Source organism: Spinacia oleracea, chromosome 2 (genome assembly GCF_020520425.1).
Source record: "Spinacia oleracea cultivar Varoflay chromosome 2, BTI_SOV_V1, whole genome shotgun sequence".
Taxonomy (NCBI): domain Eukaryota; kingdom Viridiplantae; phylum Streptophyta; class Magnoliopsida; order Caryophyllales; family Amaranthaceae; genus Spinacia; species Spinacia oleracea.
In genome coordinates this window covers 1249977-1274486 of record NC_079488.1, presented here as the reverse complement: position 1 = coordinate 1274486, position 24510 = coordinate 1249977, and the positions used below count along the sequence as shown (strand labels likewise).

The 24510-nt window shown below is 37.2% G+C and overlaps 1 protein-coding gene across 1 annotated transcript; it reads right to left on the bottom strand.

The window, feature by feature from the left end:
• Positions 1-10210: 10210 nt before the first annotated feature.
• On the bottom strand, positions 10211-24502 carry LOC110799959 (dynamin-like protein ARC5). The gene is made up of 18 exons (XM_022005244.2): positions 24026-24502; positions 22677-22841; positions 22479-22601; positions 21434-21655; positions 20425-20558; positions 20254-20346; positions 19155-19218; positions 16487-16535; positions 16289-16371; positions 15817-15974; positions 14488-14548; positions 13768-13830; positions 13559-13659; positions 12404-12461; positions 11614-11683; positions 11269-11510; positions 10518-10679; positions 10211-10414 (listed from the first exon to the last, which is right to left on the bottom strand). Exons 1-18 carry the CDS (start codon positions 24368-24370, stop codon positions 10370-10372), a joined length of 2238 nt encoding a protein of 745 aa, XP_021860936.2. The 5' UTR covers positions 24371-24502; the 3' UTR covers positions 10211-10369.
• Positions 24503-24510: the final 8 nt, after the last annotated feature.

The following is a 24510-nucleotide window of genomic DNA, read 5'->3' as shown; positions in this document are numbered from 1 at the left end:
GCTAGGTCACTTCTCTTTAAACATAAACTTATAGGTAGAAACGGAATCGTAAATTCCTTTCATTTGTTCCTCGTTTTCCTATTCCTTGTACCCTTTCTTATAGTCTTAAGAATTGAATTCTTTAGTGTTGACTTTTATACTTTGTTAGACATGTCCAATGTCACCCCAACAAGGTTCTTAACATTTAATTTATGTTGAATATTAAGTTTCAACTAGATGATCTTACCAGAAGCTTCTAAAGTTCTCTAAGCATCGATCTATTCGAATGTCTAGGGACTAGACTCATTCGAGAATTAAATGGACAAAGATATTAGGTTGTTAACCATTGGTAAAGCTGAGCGTTTAAGCTCAATGCTTTATGATCTCAAAACTATAGTGTGTTTTGAATTCACAAGCACCAATTGGTTTGCCATTCGATTTTGATATTCGAAAACAACCATAAAAGTCGATATAAGAAACGTACATTTTAAATTGCTCACTTTCTCTCTCTTACGTGAATCGTTCTTGGATTCACTACCAATCGAGGAAATTTACTGTTACCTTTCTAAAAGGATTTACTGCAGTGCAAGATTTTTAATTATAAACAATAATTAAAACATACATTGAAGCATGCAAAGTCTAAACATTTATCATGAATAATAACTTGAAAATTAAAGCAATCATGCAATTTCAACAAGTTATTAGCATTTTATTCGAATTTATTGTTCCGGCAGGTGTGAATAAAATGATTCCAAGATCCTAAAATCATTGAAGAACTAAGCACAGTTTGTCGACTTAATCCTAGAACATCTTAGGTAAGCAAAAGCCTTTTGCTAATAGTCTAGAAACTATTCTTGGTTGATAGGTACGTCTAAGAACTTATTAGGTAAACCTATCGATTTTGCCACGACATAAAAGGACTCCTTACTTATATCGTTGAGTTTCACCAAAACTAACATGTACTCACAATTATTTGTGTACCTTGCCCCTTTAGGACCAATAAGTAACACCTCGCTGAGCGAAAACTATTACTAGATTGATGTAAAGGATATCCAAGCAAGTGTATATTTTGGCATGGCACCTTTTAACTCAATTTTTAAGTTTGGAACTTAAGGCTCTTACTATGTTGGTTAGATTTTAAGTGAACTAAAATCCTTAATCATGCAACATAATCAAGCCGTAATCTCATGCATTTTAAGACATATTTAAAGCAATAAATAACTTAAAACATGCATAAGATAAATGTGATCTAGTATGGCCCGACTTCATCTTGAAGCTTTAACTTCAAAGTCCGTCTTGAAAATCTCCGTGGGAGGCACCATTTTCTTTAAATAGGATAAGCTATAATTAAAACTAATTACAACTATTTGATGGTACGCAGACCATATTTGAATTGAAAAACAACTTTGGTACTTTAGACCAATTACATTCAAATTAATGGTACGCAGACCATATTTTCTATCCTATTTGGGCCATACTAGTCACTTCATAACCTGCAAAACAGTACATATACAGTATATACCATTCACCCATTCATTATCATGAATGGCCCACATAGCTGGTTAGTAAAACACATTATGCATCACGTAAACATTTGCAGCAATTAATCAAGGGCACCAATAATCTACCAATTATTCAGTCCTTATTAATTCTAATCAAGTTGTTTTAACCTTAAGGATTTGTAGACCTAATCAAGAGTTTATGACTAAAAAGCGCTCCCACTTAAACCAATAAATTCATATGCTTTACTAATTTTAAACATAAAAATGTATTTCTAGTCTAACCGGAAACATACAAATTTAATTAAAATTTAAAGCTCATATAAATTTATAATTGAATCCAAAAAGTTTAATTTAATTTCAGTCTTATTTAAATTAGTTCATGATTTTAATTTTAGTAAAATAATTAGAATAAATAACATTTATTATAATTACAATATTCAAAATTAAAATCCAAGAAAATAATTTAAATTATTAATTTTAAAATTAATTAAAATTACGTGAACTGAAATTTTCAAATTAAACATTCAAAACGATCTAATCGTAACGCAAACACCCTACGCATTGCACGCCCATGGGCCGCACGCATACAGCCATTGCTGGCCATATGCGCGCAGCCCATGCGCTCGTCGCATAGCTGCTGCTCTACCAATCGCAAGCCATCGCACGCTGTGGTGCTCGCTGCGCGCGCGCCAGCGCTCGTCGCACGCGAGCCATCGCTCGCAGTGCGCGCTCCCCAGCGCTCGCTGTGCGCGCGAGCCATTGCTCGCTGAGCGCGCGAGCCATCGCTCGTTGTGCGCGCGAGCCATCGCTCGCTGTGCGCGCGAGCCATCGCTCGCTGTGCGCGCGAGCCATCGCTCGCTGTGCGCGCGAGCCATCGCTCGCTGTGCGCGCGAGCCATCGCTAGCTGTGCGCGCGACATCGCTCGCTGTGCGCGCGAGCAACGCTGGGCGCAGCGCTCGTGGAACGCGAGCTTGCGCTCGCTGCGCGCGAGGCTGCGCGCTCTTGCGCGAGGCAGTGCGCGTTGTGGCGCAGCTCGCTTGTTGCCCACACGCGACTGCCTTGGCTTGCCTTTCTCCCATGCCCATTTGTTCATAGCTCGTGGCACACGACACAAGGCAGGGCTGCTGCCTTGTGCTCGTGCACTACGCCCTTGCTCATTGCATTCGTGCCGCACGGGCGACGAGCTCCCTTGCTCGTCGTCGCATGCCCGCACTATACAACACCCCTTAAGGGTAACACGAAGCGTCCATTGCTTTGTGCGTGCAAGTTTTATGAACGAATCGCATAAAAATTTAAAATTTATATTTAAAATTAATGACAAATTAATAAATAATATTAATTTCATAATTTTAGGGCGAAAAATTGAAAATTTATTATTCAATTGATTTCCGATTTACATGGATTCAAGTCTAGGTCATAAAAATTTAAAATTTATCATAAATTTACAATTTTTATGGTGGTTTTTAATCATAGGTTTCTAATTAAATTATAATTAATTATGAAAATCAAATTAATTCTAAATTATTCTAATTTTCAACAAATTAATCATAATTACAAATTAGATTGCATAATTAACAAGGCTAGGCATTCAAACTTGTTAAACATATGCAGTAGGTCAATCAAAAATTGAAGATTTATCAACAAGAATCGCAAATATTTAATTTAACATCTTAAATTTACGAAATTTTGCATTCGAAAAACTAAAACCTTCGAAAAGTCATAGTTAGGCTTCGAATTTGAGAATTTTAGAATGCCTTTTACATGCGGAATTGACACAAAAATCACTCGATTTGGATGAGTAACGAAGAAATTGCCGAAAAACTGCGTACGTATAATTAAATAAACGCAATTTGCAATTAATTAACAATTACGAAAATTAATCACCCCTTTTAATTCTTGCAAATTTGTAATATTTAACCATGTTTATGCAAATTAGATTATGAAAATAATAAGGGGCTCTGATACCACTGTTAGGTTATGATACATATGATATTACATAAATCATGCGGAAACAACCATTAACCCAGGATTACATATTATTTACACATAATCATATAGCATAATTTAGATGCATACTCTTTGTTGCGTGCCCTCCCTAGCTGCGCCCGAACCGAACAAGAACAAGTCTTTAGGACTCCAAGTGTCGTCCCTCCGTAGATAGTCCACAGCACGTCCGGATCCGCCTTAAGATTGACCAACTAGAATCGCCCTTAAGGTACTAGAATTTTCGGCACTTTAGAGCAAGATGTGTGATTGAATTTTTCTCTCAAAAACTCACTTTGAATACTTTGAAACTCGTTATAAATTGTGAACCCAGGCCACATATTTATAGGGGTATGGAAAGGGAATTGGAATCCTATTCAGATACAAATTAATTAAACCTAGAATCCTACAAGAACTCTAATTAATTAATTTATCTAATAGAATTAGGAATTTAATCATTAACCGAACTCTGCATGTTTTAGGAATCGTGCATGAACACAAACACTCACGCACACACACACGGCAGCCACGATGGGCCGCCCATGCGCGTGCGTGCGAGCAGTAGCCCACGCAGCGAGGCCTACGCGAGCTACAAGCCCACGTAGCTCCTGCGCGCGCTGCGCGCGCTGTGCGCGCTGCCACGGCCTGCTGGGCCTGGCCTTGCGCTGGGCCTGGCGTGGCCTTGGCTGTTCGTGTGGCGCGCTTGGCTTGCTGGGCGATGGCCTGGCTTCGTGCTGGGCCCTCGTCCGGCAGGCCTCGTCCGATGCTTTATTCGTACGATACGCTTCCGATTAAATTTCCGATTCCGGAATTCATTTCCGATACGAACAATATTTAATATTTCCGATTCCGGAATTAATTTCCGTTTCGAACAAATATTTAATATTTCCGTTTCCGGAGTTATTTTCCGATTCCGATAATATTTCCGATTCTGACAATATTTCCGTTTCCGGCAATATTTCCGATTCTGGCAATATTTCCATTTCCGATAATATTTTCCGATACGTACCATGTTTCCGTTTCCGGCAACATCTACGACTTGGATAATATTTATATTTCCGATACGATCCATATTTCCGTTTCCGGTAATATCATCGTTTCCGGAGTATTCATTTCTTGCCTGTGACGATCTCAGCTCCCACTGAAACCAAGATCCGTCGATTCCGAATATTCATAGATGGAGTATTTAATGCCATTAAATACTTGATCCGTTTACGTACTATTTGTGTGACCCTACGGGTTCAGTCAAGAGTAAGCTGTGGATTAATATCATTAATTCCACTTGAACTGAAGCGGCCTCTAGCTAGGCATTCAGCTCACTTGATCTCACTGAATTATTAACTTGTTAATTAATACTGAACCGCATTTATTAGACTTAACATAGAATGCATACTTGGACCAAGGGCATTATTTCCTTCAGGGTTGTGCGCTTGTCGTGGGCCGCAAGGCCTGCGCGGGTGCACGGCTTGTACGATGCGTGTGCGGGAAATCCTAATCCTATTAGGATTCGTGCGAAGATTAAAATCCTAATCCTATTAGATTTGCTTTGTTATTTAGAGTCCTAATAAAGTTCTAATTAACAAATCCACATCATAGTAGGATTACAATTCCTTTTCCATACCTCTATAAATAAGGGCCTAGGGTCATTATTTGAATATACGATTCAAGTATTCAAAGTGATTTTGAGAGCAAAAAATCAGTCATATAATTGCCTACAATAGCCGAAAATTCTAAGTACCTTAAGGGCGATTCTAGTTGGTCAAGCTTAAGGCGGATCCGGACGTGCTGTGGACTATCTACGGAGGGACGACATTTGGAGTCCTAAAGACTTGTTCTTGTTCGGTTCGGGCGCAGCTAGGGAAGGCACGCAACAAAGTGTATGCATCTAAACTATGCTAAATGATTATGTGTAAATAATATGCTTTCCTGGCTTTATGGTTTTTCCGCATGATTTATGTTTTGTCATATGAATCATAACCTAACAAAAGCAGGGGTGGTAAAAGGTATTACATTACTTTTGTTGATGAATGCTCTAGATTCACCATGGTTTATCTTCTCAGGTCTAAGGATGAGGCCGAGTAGATGTTTCTCAAGTACAAGGCTGAAGTTGAAAACCAGCTAGACAGGAAAATCAAGAGACTTAGGAGTGATAGGGGGGGTGAGTATGACCCTAACACTCTTAAGGTGTTTTGTGAACAGAATGGTATAGTTCACGAAACAACAGCTCATTACACACCCGAACAAAACGGGATTGCTGAAAGGAAAAATAGAACTTTAAAAAATATGATGAATTCAATGCTTATTAGTTTTGGGCTTCCTGATAATATGTGGGGGGGAAGCTATTCTTTCTGCTTGTCATGTTTTGAACAGGGTGCCTCACAAGAAGCTGGACAAGACCCCATATGAGCTATGGAAAGGTCGAACACCAAGCCTGAAATACTTGAAAGTGTGGGGGTGCTTAGCAAAGGTTGCCTTACCTAGTTTCAAAAGGGACAAGATTGGTCCCAAAACGGTTGATTCTATCTTTATTGGTTATGCTTATCAAAGTTCTGCTTATCGTTTTTTAGTTAAGGGTGCTAACAACTCTTATGCAAGTGGTAACATTATTGAAGCAAGAGATGCTGAATTTTTTGAAAACACTTTTCCTTTAAAGATCTCTTGCATTAGTAATGATGTACCATCCTCTAGCACTTCTAATGATTTACCCATTGCTCCTTGTTCCACTACTAATAATGAGTCTGATTTAGAACCAAGGAGAAGCAAAAGGGCAAGAAAGGAAACAAGTTATGGTGATGATTTTGTTACTACTTTCCTAACTGAACCTTTCTTGATTACTGATGATTTTGTGTATGTATTTATTCTAGAAGACGACCCTAGAACCTATGAAGAGGCAATGAGGTCAGTTGATGCAGTTTTCTGGAAAGAGGCCATTGATAGCGAGCTTCAGTCAATCCTAAGTAATAATACTTGGGAATTGGTTGGTCTGCCTAGAGGTTGTAAACCCATCACCTGTAAGTGGATTTTTAGGAAAAAGTTGAAATCATGTGGATCCATTGACAAGTATAAGGCTAGGATTGTGGTAAGGGGTTTTACTCAAAAACATGGCATTGATTATTTTGATACATACTCTCCTGTAACTAAAATTGCAACCATTAGAACCTTAATTGCTCTTGCATGCATTCATGATCTTGTTGTGCATCAAATGGATGTGAAAACTGCATTTTTAAATGGTGATTTAGATGAAGAGATTTATATGGTTCAACCTGAAAGTTTTGTTGTTCCAGGTCAAGAAAACAAAGTTTGTAAACTAGTCAAGTCATTGTATGGGCTTAAGCAAGCGCCTAAGCAATGGCATGACAAGTTTGACAAGACAATGACTAGTAGTGGCTATCATGTAAATGAAGGTGATTCTTGCGTTTATTATAAACATGATTCTTCTGGTTGTGTGATTATTTGTCTTTATGTGGGTGACATGTTAATTTTTGGTACTGATTTGGATCGAGTGAATGAAACAAAAGAATTTTTGAGTTCAAAATTTGAAATGAAAGATATGGGTGAGGCAGATGTGATTTTGGGAGTGAAAATTATTAGAACTCCAAATGGCATCTGTCTCAGCCAAGCTCACTATGTTGAAAAGCTTCTTAAAAAGTTTGATTCATTTGATGTCGATCCAATCAAGACCCCTTATGATATAAGCATTCATTTAAAGAAAAACAAAGGTGATCCTGTTTGTCAATTTGAGTATGCTAAAATTATTGGTAGTGTTATGTTTCTCATGAACTATACTAGACCTGACATTGTCTATTCTGTAAGTAGATTGAGCAGGTACACTCATAACCCAAGCAATGAGCATTGGGGTGCTTTAAGGCGATTGCTTAGGTACCTAAGGGGTACCATGGATTGGGGATTGCACTACTCCAAGTTTCCAGGAGTATTGGAGGGTTATTGTGATGCCAACTGGGTATCCGGAAATGATGAAGTTAATTCCACTAGTGGTTATGTCTTCACCCTAGGGGGTGGAGCTGTTTCTTGGAAATCCTGTAAGCAATCTTGTACTGCTATGTCTACTATGGAATCTGAGTTTATTGCTCTTGAATTGGCAGGTCATGAGGCAGAATGGTTGAGGAACGTGCTTGCAGATATTCCACTGCGGGGGAAGCCAGCTCCCTCAGTTGCATTTCATTGTGATTCGCAATTTGCTATTGCCGTGGCAAACAACCAAGCCTACAATGGGAAGAAAAGACACATTCGTTTGAGGCACAAGGCTGTCAAAGAATTGCTGTCAAGTGGAGTGATATCACTGGACTATGTCAAGTCCGAAAAGAACATCGCGGATCCGTTAACGAAATGCCTATGTAAGAAACTAGTTTTGGAAACGTCGGAGGGGATGGGCTTGAGGCCCATTGGATGAATTGTAAGGTAATGAACTCCTACTCACTATGAGTTCAAAGGGGAACATTATGTAATAATTCAGAAGCACAAATTTTATTTTTTGTCCATCCCTTAGATGTTTATGATGTGCTTGCTATTATTGAACGAGGTTGAGCATACGGCTTTTAATGAACCCATATCCATATTTTTGGTGGTGTGATGTAGCTCACACTTGATGGGATTCACCTACTTAGGTGTGGAAGTGAGGCCGCTTCCTATGAGAATTGCATGGGCTATTCTCTAGAGCACCTATGAGCATCCAGGTTATGGACGTATGGCCAGTATAATGCATCACTTTTATTGGCGGAGATTCAGAATATCATACATGTTCAATTGTGTGCTTTGAGTAACGAGTTTCTAACCGCCTATTAAGTTCAATACGAAAGTCACTTGGTAGGAAAGAGATTCTAGCTTGAATGTCACTAAGTGTTAATTCAAGTCGCAAGACATTGACACCTATTCAATTGTTTGTTTTGCCCAGAAATTCAATTCTTTTATTTCCTTCTTTTTCTTCTCATCTTCGGACCTGTGGGGGATTGTTGGAAATCCTAGTGAGAATACAAAAGAAAATGAGTGGGAAGTGGGAAAATGTGGGAAGATGAAAAGTCCCACATGGGAAAAACACAAACCATATTCAATGTTTATATTTGGGGGTTTGAGGGAAACATTTGTTTAAGAATGCTTGAGAGTGGCATGGGTGGTCACAACACACACACGCGCGCGCCGGGCCGGGCTCGGGCGAGGGCCATGGGCCATGGGCCTTGGGCCTTGGCGAATGCGGTTCGCTTGGCGAATGCGGGGTGGGTTTTGTGGGCCGGGTTATTCTTTTTGGTCAAGGGCGGTTTGATTAAGTCAGAGGACTTAATCAACCCACTAACTTTGGAAACTGCTCCATTAATCACGTCATTAACCCCACTAGCCGTTTTATGACAGTTGCAGTTTCCCCATTACTCCCGTAACTTCTCCCCTAGCTGTTTATGGCTGTTACAGTTTCCCAAAACCTCTCTATAAATTAATCGTCTTTTTTCCACAAAAATACACAGCAAATTACAATCAATCTATCTCTCAAACTTCTCTCTTTCTGGGCAAATATTCTGATCTCCAATCGGGGATTGTGAGTGCACATAATTCTCGGTGTCGTGTAAACCCTGGAGGGCAACCGCAAGAGTTCTACTGCATCGGAGGTAGCGCGGAATTGTCTTTTAGAGCAGTGGTTCGGCCACGGCGCGACAATCAGTTCAGTTCGTACATACGCATTATCCAGCTAAGTCGTTCCAATTCATTATTTAGCTAACACTCAAATATAAGAAGAAACTACGAGAATGTACTCAATACACCCGGGTGCATATAATATCCTCTAATGGGTTGGAAGACGTTAAAATTGTGTTTAATGTAAATCTAAAACCAATCATGTGTTAGGTTAATTAAGCATGAAGAATTAAGCGAAATTGCATAGGTGATTAATGGGTTTGCTAATGGTTGGAAGATCTTGAGTGGCGGCTAGTCCATATTATTGCTGATATGACTCGCAACATTTATGAATTACAACTCTTTTTATTACGGAGTAGTTATTTTATGATTGATTTTGAGTTGGGAGTGGTCACGCTTATAACTCTTTAGTGGATGTGGAGGTATTCTTGAATTAGAAAGAGTAATCCATTTATTTTTTAGAGGATTTGGAATCCTATGTGTCAAATTACTACACTACTGTCTGTATATTGTATAATCAACCAACAATTGCCATACCATAAATGGAAATTCCCAATTAGAGGGTTATTATAGGAGAAACAATTTTGACCAAATTACAAAAACAGAAATAAAAAAAGGTTTACAGAAACAAAACACAAAAGAAGGTTTACAAGGACGCAAACCAACAGATGATGGACTCAATTCATAGTAGCTAGGTCTGAATTGGATTTGATTGGATTATTGATTTAAGTTTTCGACTAAGTTTTCATCTAAGTTTTGGATCCGACACTAATCCCAACCCAATTCAAAAGATAGTTATTGGACTTGATCTTAACATGTGTCCGAGAAAACCGATCAGAAAATATCCGATCTGACACTGCTACAACCCCGACTATACTAGACCAGAACGCGAAACTGAACCCGAAAGGGACATGACTTGACCTGAACCCGGGTTGTACCCGAACTGGGAAAAAACCTGACTTGACCCGACTGGACCTCAACCCGAGTGACAAAGTGACCCGACCTAATCACGACCCGACCCAGACCCAGACCCAGACCCGCTTTGACATCTCTAGATTGTAATGTTTTAGATTATTTGTGAGTTGTAGTATTCTTCGGAGTTTAAATTTAACAATGACCAAATAAACGTATGCATTAAGCTTTTTATTTATACAACAAAAGATCATTTAGTCACACGGTATTTCAGTAGAATTTTAGAGATGGTATTTGAGCACCAAAGAATAAAATACATTGCATCAAAAGAAATCTACGGCACATACTTTGTTTCATGGTAAATGAAGTTGTTTAAATTTGTCTTTAAGCCTCTGAATCTGCATCACAAAACAAAAACCCAACTTCATCAGTTTAATCAGCAAATTAACCAGACAGGCAACAACAGAACAGAACCAATCAGAAAAAAGATTAAGGAATTACTCGTTTCAGTTCAATCTCCATGTCTCGCTTACGCTGCTCCAAAGAGTTTCTCAAACTAGCAACGTCAAACATGCTATTCACGTCGTCTTCAAATTTAGACAAGTCTTCACGTAAACGTTCAGGTAGCTTGTCTACTATTGGCATTAACAGAAAGCAATTGAACTACAAAAAAAATGCAGTATAATTAGTCAGAAGAGTAATCGAATCATCTCAAACACAAATATCACATACATTCCCTCTTTTTATAAAATCTCAAATACAAACATCTTTTGGTCTCATATGAATGTTGATGCTTCTTTTGTGAATCTTAATGTGGCTTGTAGCATAGCATGGGCCATGGGGTGTACAGAAACTATGAAGGAAGATTGGTTAATGGTTTTGATAAGCTCATCTATGCTAAGTATACATGAGGTCCAAAGCTCAAAAAATATAAAATACAAACATCTTCTGTCAAACCTAAATTTGAGGTCCAAAGCTGAGATAACAGTACTAGTATACAAGTTATTACACACATATACATATGTGGCAATATCAAGAATTGTACGCCAAGTCTGTTGCTCTCTTCAACTTGCACAAATAATTTCCAGTAAAAGTCTTTATAACCGGTAAGCATTGGTTTAGAAAATCAGTCACTTAATTTGAGAAAAACATTAGAAAATCGACAAACGGGGAAGGACGAAGTAACATGATTGAAGAGGTGCAATAAGAACAAATATGAACACTAACAGAGAATGTCGAAAAGGATGCGGACCTTTAACTCTGCAGATGCCAAGAAGTACTCTTTAATCCCATGAAATATTTGTTGTACAAGAGCATAGACAATCCTCTCAGATGAAGGAGCAAGTCTCCGGTTCCAGAGGGTGTTATCCAGTAGATCAGCTAATCTTGTTTCTGTAAGCTGCGCAGAGCCATTGGAGTCCGTACCTGAGGCCAACTGACTTGATTTTGCTGCCATTTTTGGCGGGTTTTCTGGCTTTTCTTTTAGTGTTGAGTCTTGAGAAAAATCAGGAAAGAACAAATCTTTAATAAAAGGGAATAACTATACCAGCACAAGAGACAGAATATCTGAAAGCTTGACCAGGATAACACTAATTACCACCAAGAACAGAAGCATCTGTAGCACTTGCCCCAAAAGAATCCAAAAAATGACGTAAACCAGCTCGATTCTGCATATTACACCAGGATTACAAATCTCCTGAAAAGTCCAAATCTAAAAAAAAAACTTTGCATAATAAATCTTTCTAGACTACTGGAACTTGAAGCACTCAGAACAGTAAATAATCTCCGTGGAGGATTTTTTAATTAACTTAATCTACACCTTCAATTACACTGGATATGTCCTCTCGTAATGGACTGACTGATACGGATATAAAGCATGGCATCATATATATGAAATTATGAGTCTGATCTAGCCATAAAACACCATTCGTAATAAAATAAAGTCAACCACATCTTCCATGCTAAAACGAAAGTCAGACCAACTTCTAACTATTTTGAACATTTACATTATCTCATAACCACGTAATAAGCACTAAAAGGGCATGTTTTCTGGTCATATTTTTTACTAGATCCTTTTTAAAAAAAAATCCTACACACATGTAAAAATAAATAAATTAACAACTAACCCTATGAAAGAAAATTGTTTCAACACTTTCACTATATGATCCACTGTTCACGCATCAAAATATAGGAAGTCAGATGATTTAAAGCACAATTTTTTCTTCTACCTCAATTCAGATCCTATAAAACTTGTTCCTTGGTTTGTTTTGTCTCAGCTGAGAAGATATCCTCTCCATTTAAAGCATATAAGCTAACTTAATTCAACTACTTTCGACACTTGTCTGTATCTGCTGGCCACAAAGTATACATGTTTGTGACAATATTACCTTGTTATGAAGAGACCAAGAAACATAGCGGGTTGTGCTCACCAGATCTTCCATACACCTGTAGAGAAGAGTAAGTCAACCAAGAATAAGACTTGTTGACATTAATTTCCTCGCGCAAGCACAGGACAGAACTAATATGCACATGAATTCACATGTTTTACTCAGGACAATTATATCATCAACAAACTTGACAGGAGGTTAACCATAATTTGCACATTTCTCCATCCAGCTCGTCTGCTTAGAAAGTTAGAAATACAGACACGAGTAGACTGACCCTCCGAACAGTATTCAGATGACAGACGTATCACAAACAAAAAACATTGGCGTATTTGGTGAAAACTCAGCATAGTATTGTTGATTGATACAGAGTAAAAACTTTATCATGCTAAAGCAAATTGAGAAAGGAAGTCTGTTGCCTTATATGTTGTTGGCTTGTTGCATGTGTCGTACATAAATGCATACAAGCACAGAAATATTGGTGTTTATTTGAATCAAAGCTAAAGTAAGTACTACGCTTTAGATCTTCAAAAACCCAAGAATTGAATACCAAATAGCCAAACTCAAATCATTGATAAAAACTTACACCATAATCTTGGAGCATTGAAGGTACTGCAAAGTCAAGGCGTATACATACGGTTTATAACATTAAATTTCCGCTATCCCAACTAGAAGCTAGTTTCAGAGAGAAAATCACGCGTTATCAACAACGTAACACCCTCTGTAGTTGGATAAGCATGAAAGCCAAGATATCCTTTCCATATTTTATATACATCTCCCATGACTTCATTTGTCGAAATGCTCTTTCCATTCGACTACAAAAACAGAACTACTCTTCAATCCTTGCTCAGGAAGTTGCAATCCCTATCAACACTTTCCCAGGAGTGACTAAAAGAAAAATAAAAACGGCGAAGCATAATTTTTCAGAGTCCACAGTCTAGATTCACTTGGCTACATGGCCTACATCTATCCCTTATTCCCAGTTTACTTAAAACTAAAATGGCCCTACCAACTAGGGTTAAAAGAAAGTAGGAGGACGAAACAGAGAAGGTACGTCTGAAATAACATATCAGACCATTTCCCTCAGATAAGAGAAGAAGAATCAGCCATTTAAATTAAAATTATATAAAAGGGATCAGAACACAGCTGGATGCTTACTTTTCTCGGCATGATTTTTCAGTACATTCTGCAAAATTGTTGAAGGCTGAATCAACACGACCCAGAAACACATCATTGCGGCTCAAATACTCACCATCTTTCTGAAATGTGAAGTTCCGTTAGACCGAATGGTGTTACAAATGCACGAACAAATCGAAAAAGAAAAATAATTGATAGAGCAATAAAAATAACCAAAATTCAGAGTTCACCTGTAGAAGGTAGATACAAATAGGAAGCAATCTCTTGAGAATGTGCAAGAGTCTATGGCCCAACTGCAAGAAAATTTGAGATTACTTGAGAGATTGAAAACTAATCATCAGTACGAATGAAGACTGGAAATAGTGTCATATCGGATGCAACAGAGTACGTTGATTAAGAATAAAAAAGAAAATGAGAGACAGAATCTCCACAAAGTAACAACAAACAACAAGATTTCCAGTAAAATGCAGGATGACAACACATCATTCAGTCTTACATAACCCAGACTTACTAATGCAGGACAGTATATAGTACATTTTCTGACATTACTTTTCAGTTTCATTTACTCTATCAGTCCTGCAAATTTACTGTGCTGTGTTACTAGGACCTAGAATATAAGGGGATCTGTGGAACTGTAAAATCATCCGTTATCAAATTGTTTTGTTCTTCTATGGATTAAATACTATTTTGTGTACGGATTCACCTACAGACTACAGTCGAGCGATTATAACTCTGATGCACTTAAATTTTCTAATTTACTAATCTTTCACTGACAATTTGCTGGTACTTCTCAACCTTCACTGGACAGTTGGACTATCTTGAATGGGAAGCATCCCCCACCAGATTCTTTGCTAGTTAGATCCACCTTTGAGTCAAATGAACTTTTACCATGCCAACTTAAAGAATATTGGAAAAGGAAAAACATTCTAAGTTTTGATTTAGCATATCACCTGATGAAGAAAAGGTTCAAATGTGTCACGAGCCTTGGAAACAGCTATCACGCACGCTGTCCTGTAAAGGGGATAACCATAAGCATACATTGATGCTCAAACGAAACACAGAGTCACATGCAACACCATGGGCAACTGTTAAAAGTCTTTTTTTGTTCACCTTTAATCAACCAAACCCAACTATTTATGTTTTTTATTCACCTTTAATCAACAAAACCCCACTATCTTTATTTTCATATTACCTCCCCTGAATAAGCTCACATTGGAGAAACAGACTTAAATAGAAATGGAGGGAGTATAAGTTGTAGTCCTTATTTCTATGCATAATCGACATAGTAATTGTCAAACAAGCATAACAGTTTACACTTGTAAGATTCCAAATGCAAATATTGACCACCCAGTACAAACTCATAACTCCAGGAGAAACTCAGTACACATTTAAACTTTTTTTTTTTTTGGCAAGCAAATTAGGGTATATTGATTAACACAAAAACAGTATTACACCCTTAACCTTTGGCAAACCAGCCACAAGGTCAAAGAACAGAAAGGCTAAGAACACCTAGCCTAAAAAACACACAGGAAGAGCAACAAGCTCTCCTTTACAAACTGTTGAACCAATTTAGATCACTAGGCCTACACATTTAAACTTAACCATTATATACGTGCAAATTGTTCAGATTTCATAAAAAAAACATATCCAACTTCATGAAATTTTCTTGTTGTGAAGGAAAAGAAAAAAAACACTAAAACGTCTGTTCCATTGTCACCCATATTAGGGCATCATAAAGAAGATGAAAGGTGAAGAAATTCCATATGTAAGCAGATATTCACTTGTTCCATGGGTCATGAACCTGTCATTTAGCTAAGCTTCAATGACAGCTCCAGGTATCGAGAATGACGAGAAACCATAGTTAGTACAAGAAGATAGGCAAGTATTCTAAATCTAGGAGCTTAAAATCGAACACGCCTAACAGAAAATCAACTAAGATCCAGTATGATGACTAATAAAAAGTAAATAGTGCTTCAACAAGATTGAACCAGTCATAAGCACTTTCACCGAAGTATGTAGACTAAGACGGAAGAAAACTGAAGAAAAAAACAAAAAATACAAGGAATACATCACAGATTAAACAGGAGGAGATGCATGGATTTAAATTGCTTAAACTAAAAGTCAAACAAATGCAGCCGCAATATGATTGTTCCATTGAGGCAACGAACTAACCAAGTAAATACTGAAAATAGTTTGAGAACATAGGGTAAGAGGCCAAAATTAAAGCTACATTGCATATCAATGACACAGTTTTGGCATTTAAGCAAAAAAGTAAATACCTTGAATAGTTTGTTCCATCATGAATATCTTCAACTCCACAAGCATTAATAATTTCTTCACGTGTGATTTGGGGACATTTAGTTCCTCCTACCACAAAGCGGAATTCAGCCATAGCACGATGATATTGCGCACCTCCGTAAAGACGCATTCCTGCATTCTATGTAAACCTTCAACAATTTATTAGCTGGACGAATGCAACTAAACAGAGGAAAAAGCTAAAATGAATTAGACAGATCCTAATATAGTTCTCATCAAAGTTTTGTTGATGGCCCCAATAACAGACCTAGTGAGCTGCTTGTTCTGCAAAGAAAAACCAGAAAATCTGGCAAAAAACCTTTTAAGTTCTACTTTTTGCTTTTAAAGTGCAACTCCATCTTCTGATTATCAGATACTATTCAAAATTCTATGAAATATTCAAAGCAATGGGAAAGTAAAGATCAAATCATAGATATGCCAGTTCATTTAACTTACAGGTATTAACTTCGGCGGGAAATGAAGACCATCAGGACCAGTGAACGCTCCTCCATTCACTCTTTCATCCTGGAGTGTCTCCCCTACAATCAGCACAATTTGACAAAATCAGCAGCTTCAGATGATGCCTTGCACAGGTTATTGTTGGCTTCATATAGCTTTTCCTCTATCTGGGGATCAGATTTTAACATCACTTACCAAACTTATCTGGTGGAGCTACAATGGATCCTTTCAATAGCAAAGATAACTGCCAAACATACACTTGAAACAATTAGCCAAACCAAAAGAACAGAACAGAACATCTAGATACAGTATCACCTCTAACAAAATGGTGTATCAAACATGGAAAGATCAATGCTTGAAAATAAAAGTCCTCGATTAACTTTTGCGGCGTAAGCAGATTACATCATTCTAAAAAGTCGGTACAAAAACCACTCTTCTAGAAGAATGATATGGTCATGAATAATCTTTAAGTTAATTTTGGGTAATTAGATGCATTTGTAATACCTACATAGCAAAACAAAACGGCTCAAAGTTGACGATAAAGCAGAAAAAGAAATCTTCCTTGGCTATAGCTTAAGGTCCAAAGGATACGGAGTATAGAATCAGCCTACTGGTATAGTTCAAGTCAGCAGGGACGTCGTAATTTTTATGAGAATGCTTTTTGGGGTTAATGAAATGTGAAAACTCAGTCCTTCCAACGAGAAACATTTCACCAACTCCAGTTGACCAACCAGGTCTACATTCCTAACATTGTTTTGATAGTATCTTAGACAATTAGTACACTAACGTGTACAATTTTTATATTCAGTGTAGAAAGACTCAAAGGTTGTCAGAAATATATGACACCAAATCAAGAATTCTGATCTCAACCTTGAGTAATGATGATTTGTTATCATGATACTTATGAACCAAATTTCTACAAACTAGCCTCCCTTGAGTAATGATGATTTGTTATCATGATACTTATGAACCAAATTTCTACAAACTAGCCTCCCTGCATGAAGAATGGAAAGAATCCATGAAGAAAGATGCGTGATTTAAAGGACCAGATCTGGTATTTACAAGACAAGACACCACACAAGAATATTAATGGCTCCAAGTGAAAATTTAACACAAAGGTCAACCCAAAATAGTTTCAAAAGCACAAATTCAGACAGATCATAAGCTAAAGAATATTCACAAAAAAATGGAGTTGATTAAAATGGAACTTCTGCTCCAATATTGAGACAATATATTGTATTCTCAATGTGGTAGCAGAAGAAGTAGAAAATTTTATCAACTTGATGTGACATTCTCCTTCCTTAAAATATTTCTTCAAAAAGATATTTAAATCGAACAGTTCTGCATATTTGTGGTCAAAGAAAGAAAACAAAGTCTTGAGAGTAAAACAGGCTATGTGGACTTGAGCGGCTCCCAAGCATGGTAACATCTAAATCAACAAATACTTTTAGCAGCAAGGGGTTTTCTCAGTCCTAATGAATCTGCATTATCTGTCAAGACTGAAGGATGTAAATTTTTAATCTTCTTCTTATGTGGCTGACCTTATTTTACTACAATGTCTAAAAGTAAACCAGATATGATTGCAACATTCAACAAAATTGGGATGAATCAGTTTGAAATCAACATTCAAGGTTTATACGTACTTACTACTAAATTTTATCCTTTACGGTGTTCCTAAACATCCATCCTTCGTAAGATCGACCAATGTACTTAAAACACTCACCCTGTAGCAACACCTAGCTATCAATAGTGATAAGAAAATCCTTTGTCTTCGCATCTCCGATACGAATCCTAACGAAGTCAATATATTTCGTTGGGATAATGAGAATAATGTGCAGATCCTTCCTCACCCTACATTATTTTATCACTTTCCTTACAAGATGCATGGCCTCTAAACTAAACCGTCCCCGCATTAACCCATATTGGTTCTCTGAAATGCTTGTAAGTTTCCTTAACCTATACTCTACACTTTCTACGGCAAATTCATTGTTTTGACTCATAAGCTTAATCCTAAACCTGAGATTTCCTTTGTTCTTATAGATTTGGACAAAGGTTCTCTATCTCCTATCTTGCAGAGTTACGTCATCATGTTCTCCTCCAAATACGTTGAACTAGTTCGTTAGGCAATCAATAACAATATTCTTTAGACATCTCCAAACCTCAATAGGTATACCTGGTATTCCTAACCCACATGTTTACCTTAGTTTAATTCTCTTCAATGCCTTATCTACCGCAATTTTCTGAAATCTCCACATATAATCCTAATTAACTTCCCCATCCTCAATAGAGACATATCTTGTAGCACATACTTGACTTCCATTAAACAACTCGTCAGAGTATTCCTTCCATCTATCCTGGACAAGAATCCTCTGGTTTGTATCCTTCACACGCTTCACCATAGATCCTTGTTACATGTGGAGAATAGATATAATATTATCCTTCCCACGTGTCTATTTTACACAAACCCTTGTCTTTGCCTCTTGAACAACATATTTTTCCTTGACTTCAGCGTCCTACATTTGCAAGGTTCCCAGCGTTCCTAACTTTTCCTAAGGCCAAATAACGTTTCCCTTTCTTCCTAACCGCTCTTCTTTCTTCCTCATTCCACCAAGTTGTATCCTATGTGCTGTTGATGAAGATTGTGAAGCTAATAAATACAGCTGAATTCAGTCAAGTCATAGTAAAACAAAGGTAACTACTGGTTAAATATACAGATAAAATGCACAAGTTAATCACACAATTAAGTAATTATTGTACAAAAGTACCTTTTTCTTGCAAATCAACAAAGTTCTGACCATTAATGTATTACATACATAAACTTAACCACTTAGGAAAGGTTTAAATGCAGGCATAAACATTAAACCTTTGTAAGGAACTGATCATGAAAGTGTCTTCCTTTCTCCTTTAACTTCAATTCATTCAACATACTGCATACAAGCAAATTGCGGAAAAAATCAAATTAGGATTTAGCCAATATGCGATATAATATCGGCTACAAAACATAAAAATAATATAAACAGCCCAGAATCACATATCTACAAGGAAATAACAGGAACAATGAAACAAAAGGTCCCAGGATGGTCAAAGGGATGTCTTTAGTAACAAAGTAGGCTGCTGCAGATTGCAGAATAGATTGTGTCAATATGCTCAAGTCTAGCTACACCTGTGCAGAGGATTATCCGATTTATTGTCAATCCTCCAAGGTCGGATATAAGAGGAGTACATCATATAGCCATCAATTACCTACAACTTTTTTATTCTTCCTACCTATATCTTAATACAGGGATATATCTTCTTCGGCCAGTTCATCATAACATAATAAAAGAGCAGTAATCTGTATCTTGCATTAGGTACTTGTGAACTAGCTAAAACTCTGGATCTTTCCTGTGAGGACAAGACGCAATTCTAAACAGGGTTGCATCCAAACTCTGAACTTAAATCAGGTAGGATAGGAATAATACAGGGAGGATGACTTTCTTAGACATACTACTTACCCTGTCCTTAACAGGAGCCTCGTGTGTATATTGAGGAACTAGGATATTGCTAATAGATCACTGCCTATCAGATCTTCATCCTGCACTCCTCCCCTCACTTCATACAAAGAGGAGAAAGGTGTAGCTGGAGTTATCATGCATTCATGCGCAAGGGAGAGTATTATATTTGAAGGTGTGGTAGTATTACAGCTTTGCACATACATCACATGGGAGAAATAGAAGACTAGATGTCAACTAGTATCCATTCATCAAAAGAGTATCCGATCCAAAATTTGTTGCAACTTTGTAAAAATGAAACTAGTTAACGGAGCTGTAATGGCATCCAAAATTTATTAGTATCAGAAGTGCCGAACCCCTTTAAATTGGTTAGACTCCAATACAAGGTACTGAACTTCATGATTGTAAATGAATTTCCTAACACACTCCTCAAAGCACAAGAATTGAGAAGATGTGTATAAAACTACTGACCTGAATTCTTCATCAATTTCATTCAGGTTTCGTGTTGTATTCCGATGCTCTTTCTCAAGAAGTGGAATGATCAGAGGAACACTATTTATGTATCTGTAAACGGATCAACGTCAGATACGAGCTGAGTAGACAAAGTTGTATGATAAAATATTTTAAAAAAAAATTGCAAACCTCTTCTGTAGCAACTCTTCTAAAAACAGCCTCAGGCTGCTTATACCTATTCTGCTCCTTTCTTGCTTTGACAGTGGCCTTCCTAGTTTCTCCTCCAAAGACGAAATATCTTCCACCTCTCTGAAGCAAATAGCCTGTGCAGGTTTAGCAGGCACATTGCAAGTGAATAACTGATTTCATCCATATTCTAGACAGGGCATGTGAACAGAGTTTAAATAGAATGTGTCTCTTAATCAGTGGAACGACTTTAGAAATATGCTAAGCGCTCTGGCTGATACAAGAGCATGGACAAACCACGGACCATATCCAACAACGATTGGGCAATAAAGAAGGGACTTAGGCTCTGTTATATTCACCTTATTTTCACTTATTTCAGGTCTAATAAGATAAAATATATAAGATAAAATAAAATAAGCACCAATAAGTTCAGATAAGATAATGTAAGATAAGTTCAAATAAGATAATACAAGATAAGTTCATATAAGATAAGATAAGGGTCAATAAGTTCAAATGGCACCTTTTTGTAACTTACAATAAAGGCCAATAAGATAAGATAATGTACGATAAAATAAAATAATGGGTAATGTAATAAGATAATTTAAGATAAGATAATATAAGTGAATCAACGGTACCTTAATAAAAGATGGACAGACCTACAATGTGTTAGAGCTGTGAAAGCTTAAGATGGAATGTGATACCCATAGCTCGTACAAAACACTTCTTAGCATTTAATCAATATTCACCTATTTGGTAAAAAATGTAAACTGATTCTGAAGAGAAAAAACAGTTTGACATATATAGAACATCTTTATGGACCTGCTTAAACGGCACACTGCTGCTTAATGTGATGTAACTGGAATCTAAATCAGAAGCAGCTTAAGAAGTGATCATTGGTGTTAAGCACAAACATAAAATAATTGCAAGTGAGGAATAGCAGTAAGCATCAGAATAGTATCATAGGATAGAGAAAATTCATTTGCAGCATGAAAAATACACAGCCTCCAGTTACCTTCTTAAACTCGTCATTTGATCTGTAAACAGAATCGGGGGATGAACCAACTCTCCCAGAAGGTACTGATGTGAAAAATGGAGAGTCACCCAATATGAAACCATCTAGGGTACAAGCTGGTGGAGAGAGGAAAACCTCAACATCAGAAGCACGTGCAAACTGCGGTATTTTTGTATCAAGCTTTGTTGATACAATTACAGTCCTTGAAAGCTCTGGATCAACCTGTATCCATTTAATCGCTAAAGAATATTATTCAGTGCAGAATTACTATGTTCTGGTATAATACTTCAAATGGAAGATTTAAAAGAAGTAAAATCCTTATAACATAGTTTATTTAACAATTATACAACAACTGACTAAAATGAATCAATAAAAGCATATACTTCTATCTCTCTCTTATTCTGGCTCTCTTCCATTGCCAGTAAGCTGCCACCTACAGATGTCCAATCACGTTTCCACTTTTTCCTTTTGTTCTCCTCAGCTGTTTCTCTTTCTTGGTTGACACTGCTGCATAGCGCAACCACGTAACCGACTAGTGAACCACCCACAACCACCATCAGACTCTAACGATCCTCCCTAGCCTTGGATTGAAGGTATTCACATTGTTTTCTATTTCTTAGCCTAAACTAGCATGTCAATTGCCTGACGCTCATTTAATGGTAAAAACAAAGCTACCTGATTTCTTATGGAATGTTTTCAGCCCTCTGATTAGCATTTTTTTTCTAAAACAACTATTTATGTAGAAATGAAGAGCATTGCACTCTGGATAAAATGAATTTAATTTTGATTTACCAATGTTTGATTTCTCCATACAGGATCACCAGGAGTAGGAGTGAAATATATTTTCAACTATGTGAAATGTGCTATGTACTTCATATCATTCTGTTCTGATTTCTGAAGATTCACAAAAATTTACATAGCCCTTATTTTTCTTGAACTTATCTTATCTGAATTTATGTGAAATTAACTCTTATCTAAGTGGAAATAAGGTGAACATGGCCTAATAGATGTATCAAGAAAGGGAAAAAAAAACCCTAACACATACTTGCATTACCACCCTTCTCGTAGTCGCAATGCTCCAATCACTGCAGTCTTCAAGGCATAATATTATGAACTCCTTGTGTTGCATTTTAGCTCGTACCAGTGACTCAACAGCTGCAGCTTGAGCCTGTCAAAGATCATCATCACCAATCAATTTGAAGACAATAACAGAGATCTAACTCTTATCAGCAAGATGATGGACCTGCAACGAATAAATCTTTCGAGCTGGAGCAGGAGCAATGAGACCTGGAGTGTCTATGATGGTGAGGTTCGGACAGTATTTATATTCAACTTTAATAATAATCTCTTTAGAGGAGAACTGGCACGGCTCACTCTCCAGCCTCATGTTCTCAGCTTCAATGAATGCCTACAAAGGTAAAAATACTTAAACTAGTCATAAATTTATTTGAAAACATGCTGCACTCTGGGATGCAGGGCAAGAAGTACAACTCTAGTTACCAGCCAAATATAAGTATGTCACAACTACAGAAAAAGCAAAGAAACAGCAAGTCAATGAGTCCCATTATCCCACAGGTTCTTTTGGAGAGCAAGCCGTCTAAATTGGGTTAAGTAGATTCATACCAATCATCGACAAACAGGATGCGACAATCAAGAGAAGTTAATCCTCATCATAGTAAGTTAGTAACAGTATCCATACTTACAATTAGCAGGATACCATATCTCCTAAAGCTATCATCATGTATGAGCTAGGTGAGTGATTGTGTACCATACTTGGATGAAGATTGACACAGCACAAATCCAGACTAGCGCTCACTATATGAAACAAACATGGTAAACAAATATAGAGCCTTGAAGAAGTGAAAATAAGTTTCCTGAAAATTAACTGTTTCTTGAACGAATTTAATTGTACAATACAGAAGATAATGCAACCTTCTGATAGCAAGCCAAACACATACTCTGTATAAGGCACAGGATTTCCATTGCTTTTACTAAGCTTGAAATACAACAAGCAGCATTGGCATATTTGTCAATGGCGTAACTATTCGTACTACAGGAGAAGTTAAGCATTACGCATCAATCTCAAACCACAAACACCAAACACTCATGAACAAATCCTTATGGCAAAGTAACTTCTCATTGTGCTCCTCAAACTTAAGAACTCATATATCATTATCATTTACAAAAGTTGTGCATCAAATATAAATATTTTTAAAATCTTCACTAGCAGCAAGCTGCCTACTAATTAAGTACTGATACATTTTAACTATCTGGCTATATTATTCTGGTCCAAGTAGCTACTCCGACTATGACTGTACACTTAATCAAATATACTACACTTAAACATCATTTAAAAGCAACATTTATGCACCAATTTCACATAATAACAAACCCTCCTGAATAATGCAAAACACACAATTCAGATTACAGTTTCTAATATATTTTATGAACAACTTGAAATCAACACGAAACCAAACACCAACACGACCCACATACCCGAACTCCCAGCACTAAATTCCAACCACAAACAAACCCTCGCTAAAATGTAAAAACACCCAATTCCAAATCACAAGATAAGAACCAAAAAAGGACCTGAATTTCTTCGAGGGATTTGTGTTCAACAACAATAGAATCAGAATCATTGACGAGGAAACAAAGTGGGGATTCACAATCAGGGTTATACTTCATGTGTAGAGTAATGGGTCTTCGTGTCTTGGTCCCACCACCAACATGGTTGAATTGAAAACCCATTAAAGCTTCAACCAAAGCGCTCTTTCCATCCGTCTGATGACCCACAACAAGAATTGCAGGAGCTTCAAATGGGGTCGAGAATTCTTGTGCTAAACCATGAAGTTCGTTGTATGCTTCATATAATCTCCATTGTTCCTCCATTTTTTCTCTCTCCTTCCCTCCTGTTACTGCTACTCTTCCCTCCATTGTTTGAGGGGGGAAGCTTGTTTGTAATCTGTATAGAACTTTTTTTTAGTGTAGTAAAGAGGTAGCAAGAATGTGGAGTCTGAAAAATGTTTGACGGTTTGAAATTGGATTCTTTTTTATTTGTTTTTTAATTAAGTTGC

Coding starts and splice junctions, on each gene's coding strand:
- LOC110799959 (XM_022005244.2), bottom strand. CDS start 24,370: ATGGAGGGAAGAGTAGCAGTAACAGGAGGGAAGGAGAGAGAAAAAATG. Junction 20,559..21,433: donor CAAATGACGAGTTTAAGAAG/GTAACTGGAGGC, acceptor AAACCTGCACAG/GCTATTTGCTTCAGAGAGGT. Junction 13,831..14,487: donor TTGAACCTTTTCTTCATCAG/GTGATATGCTAA, acceptor ATTTTCTTGCAG/TTGGGCCATAGACTCTTGCA.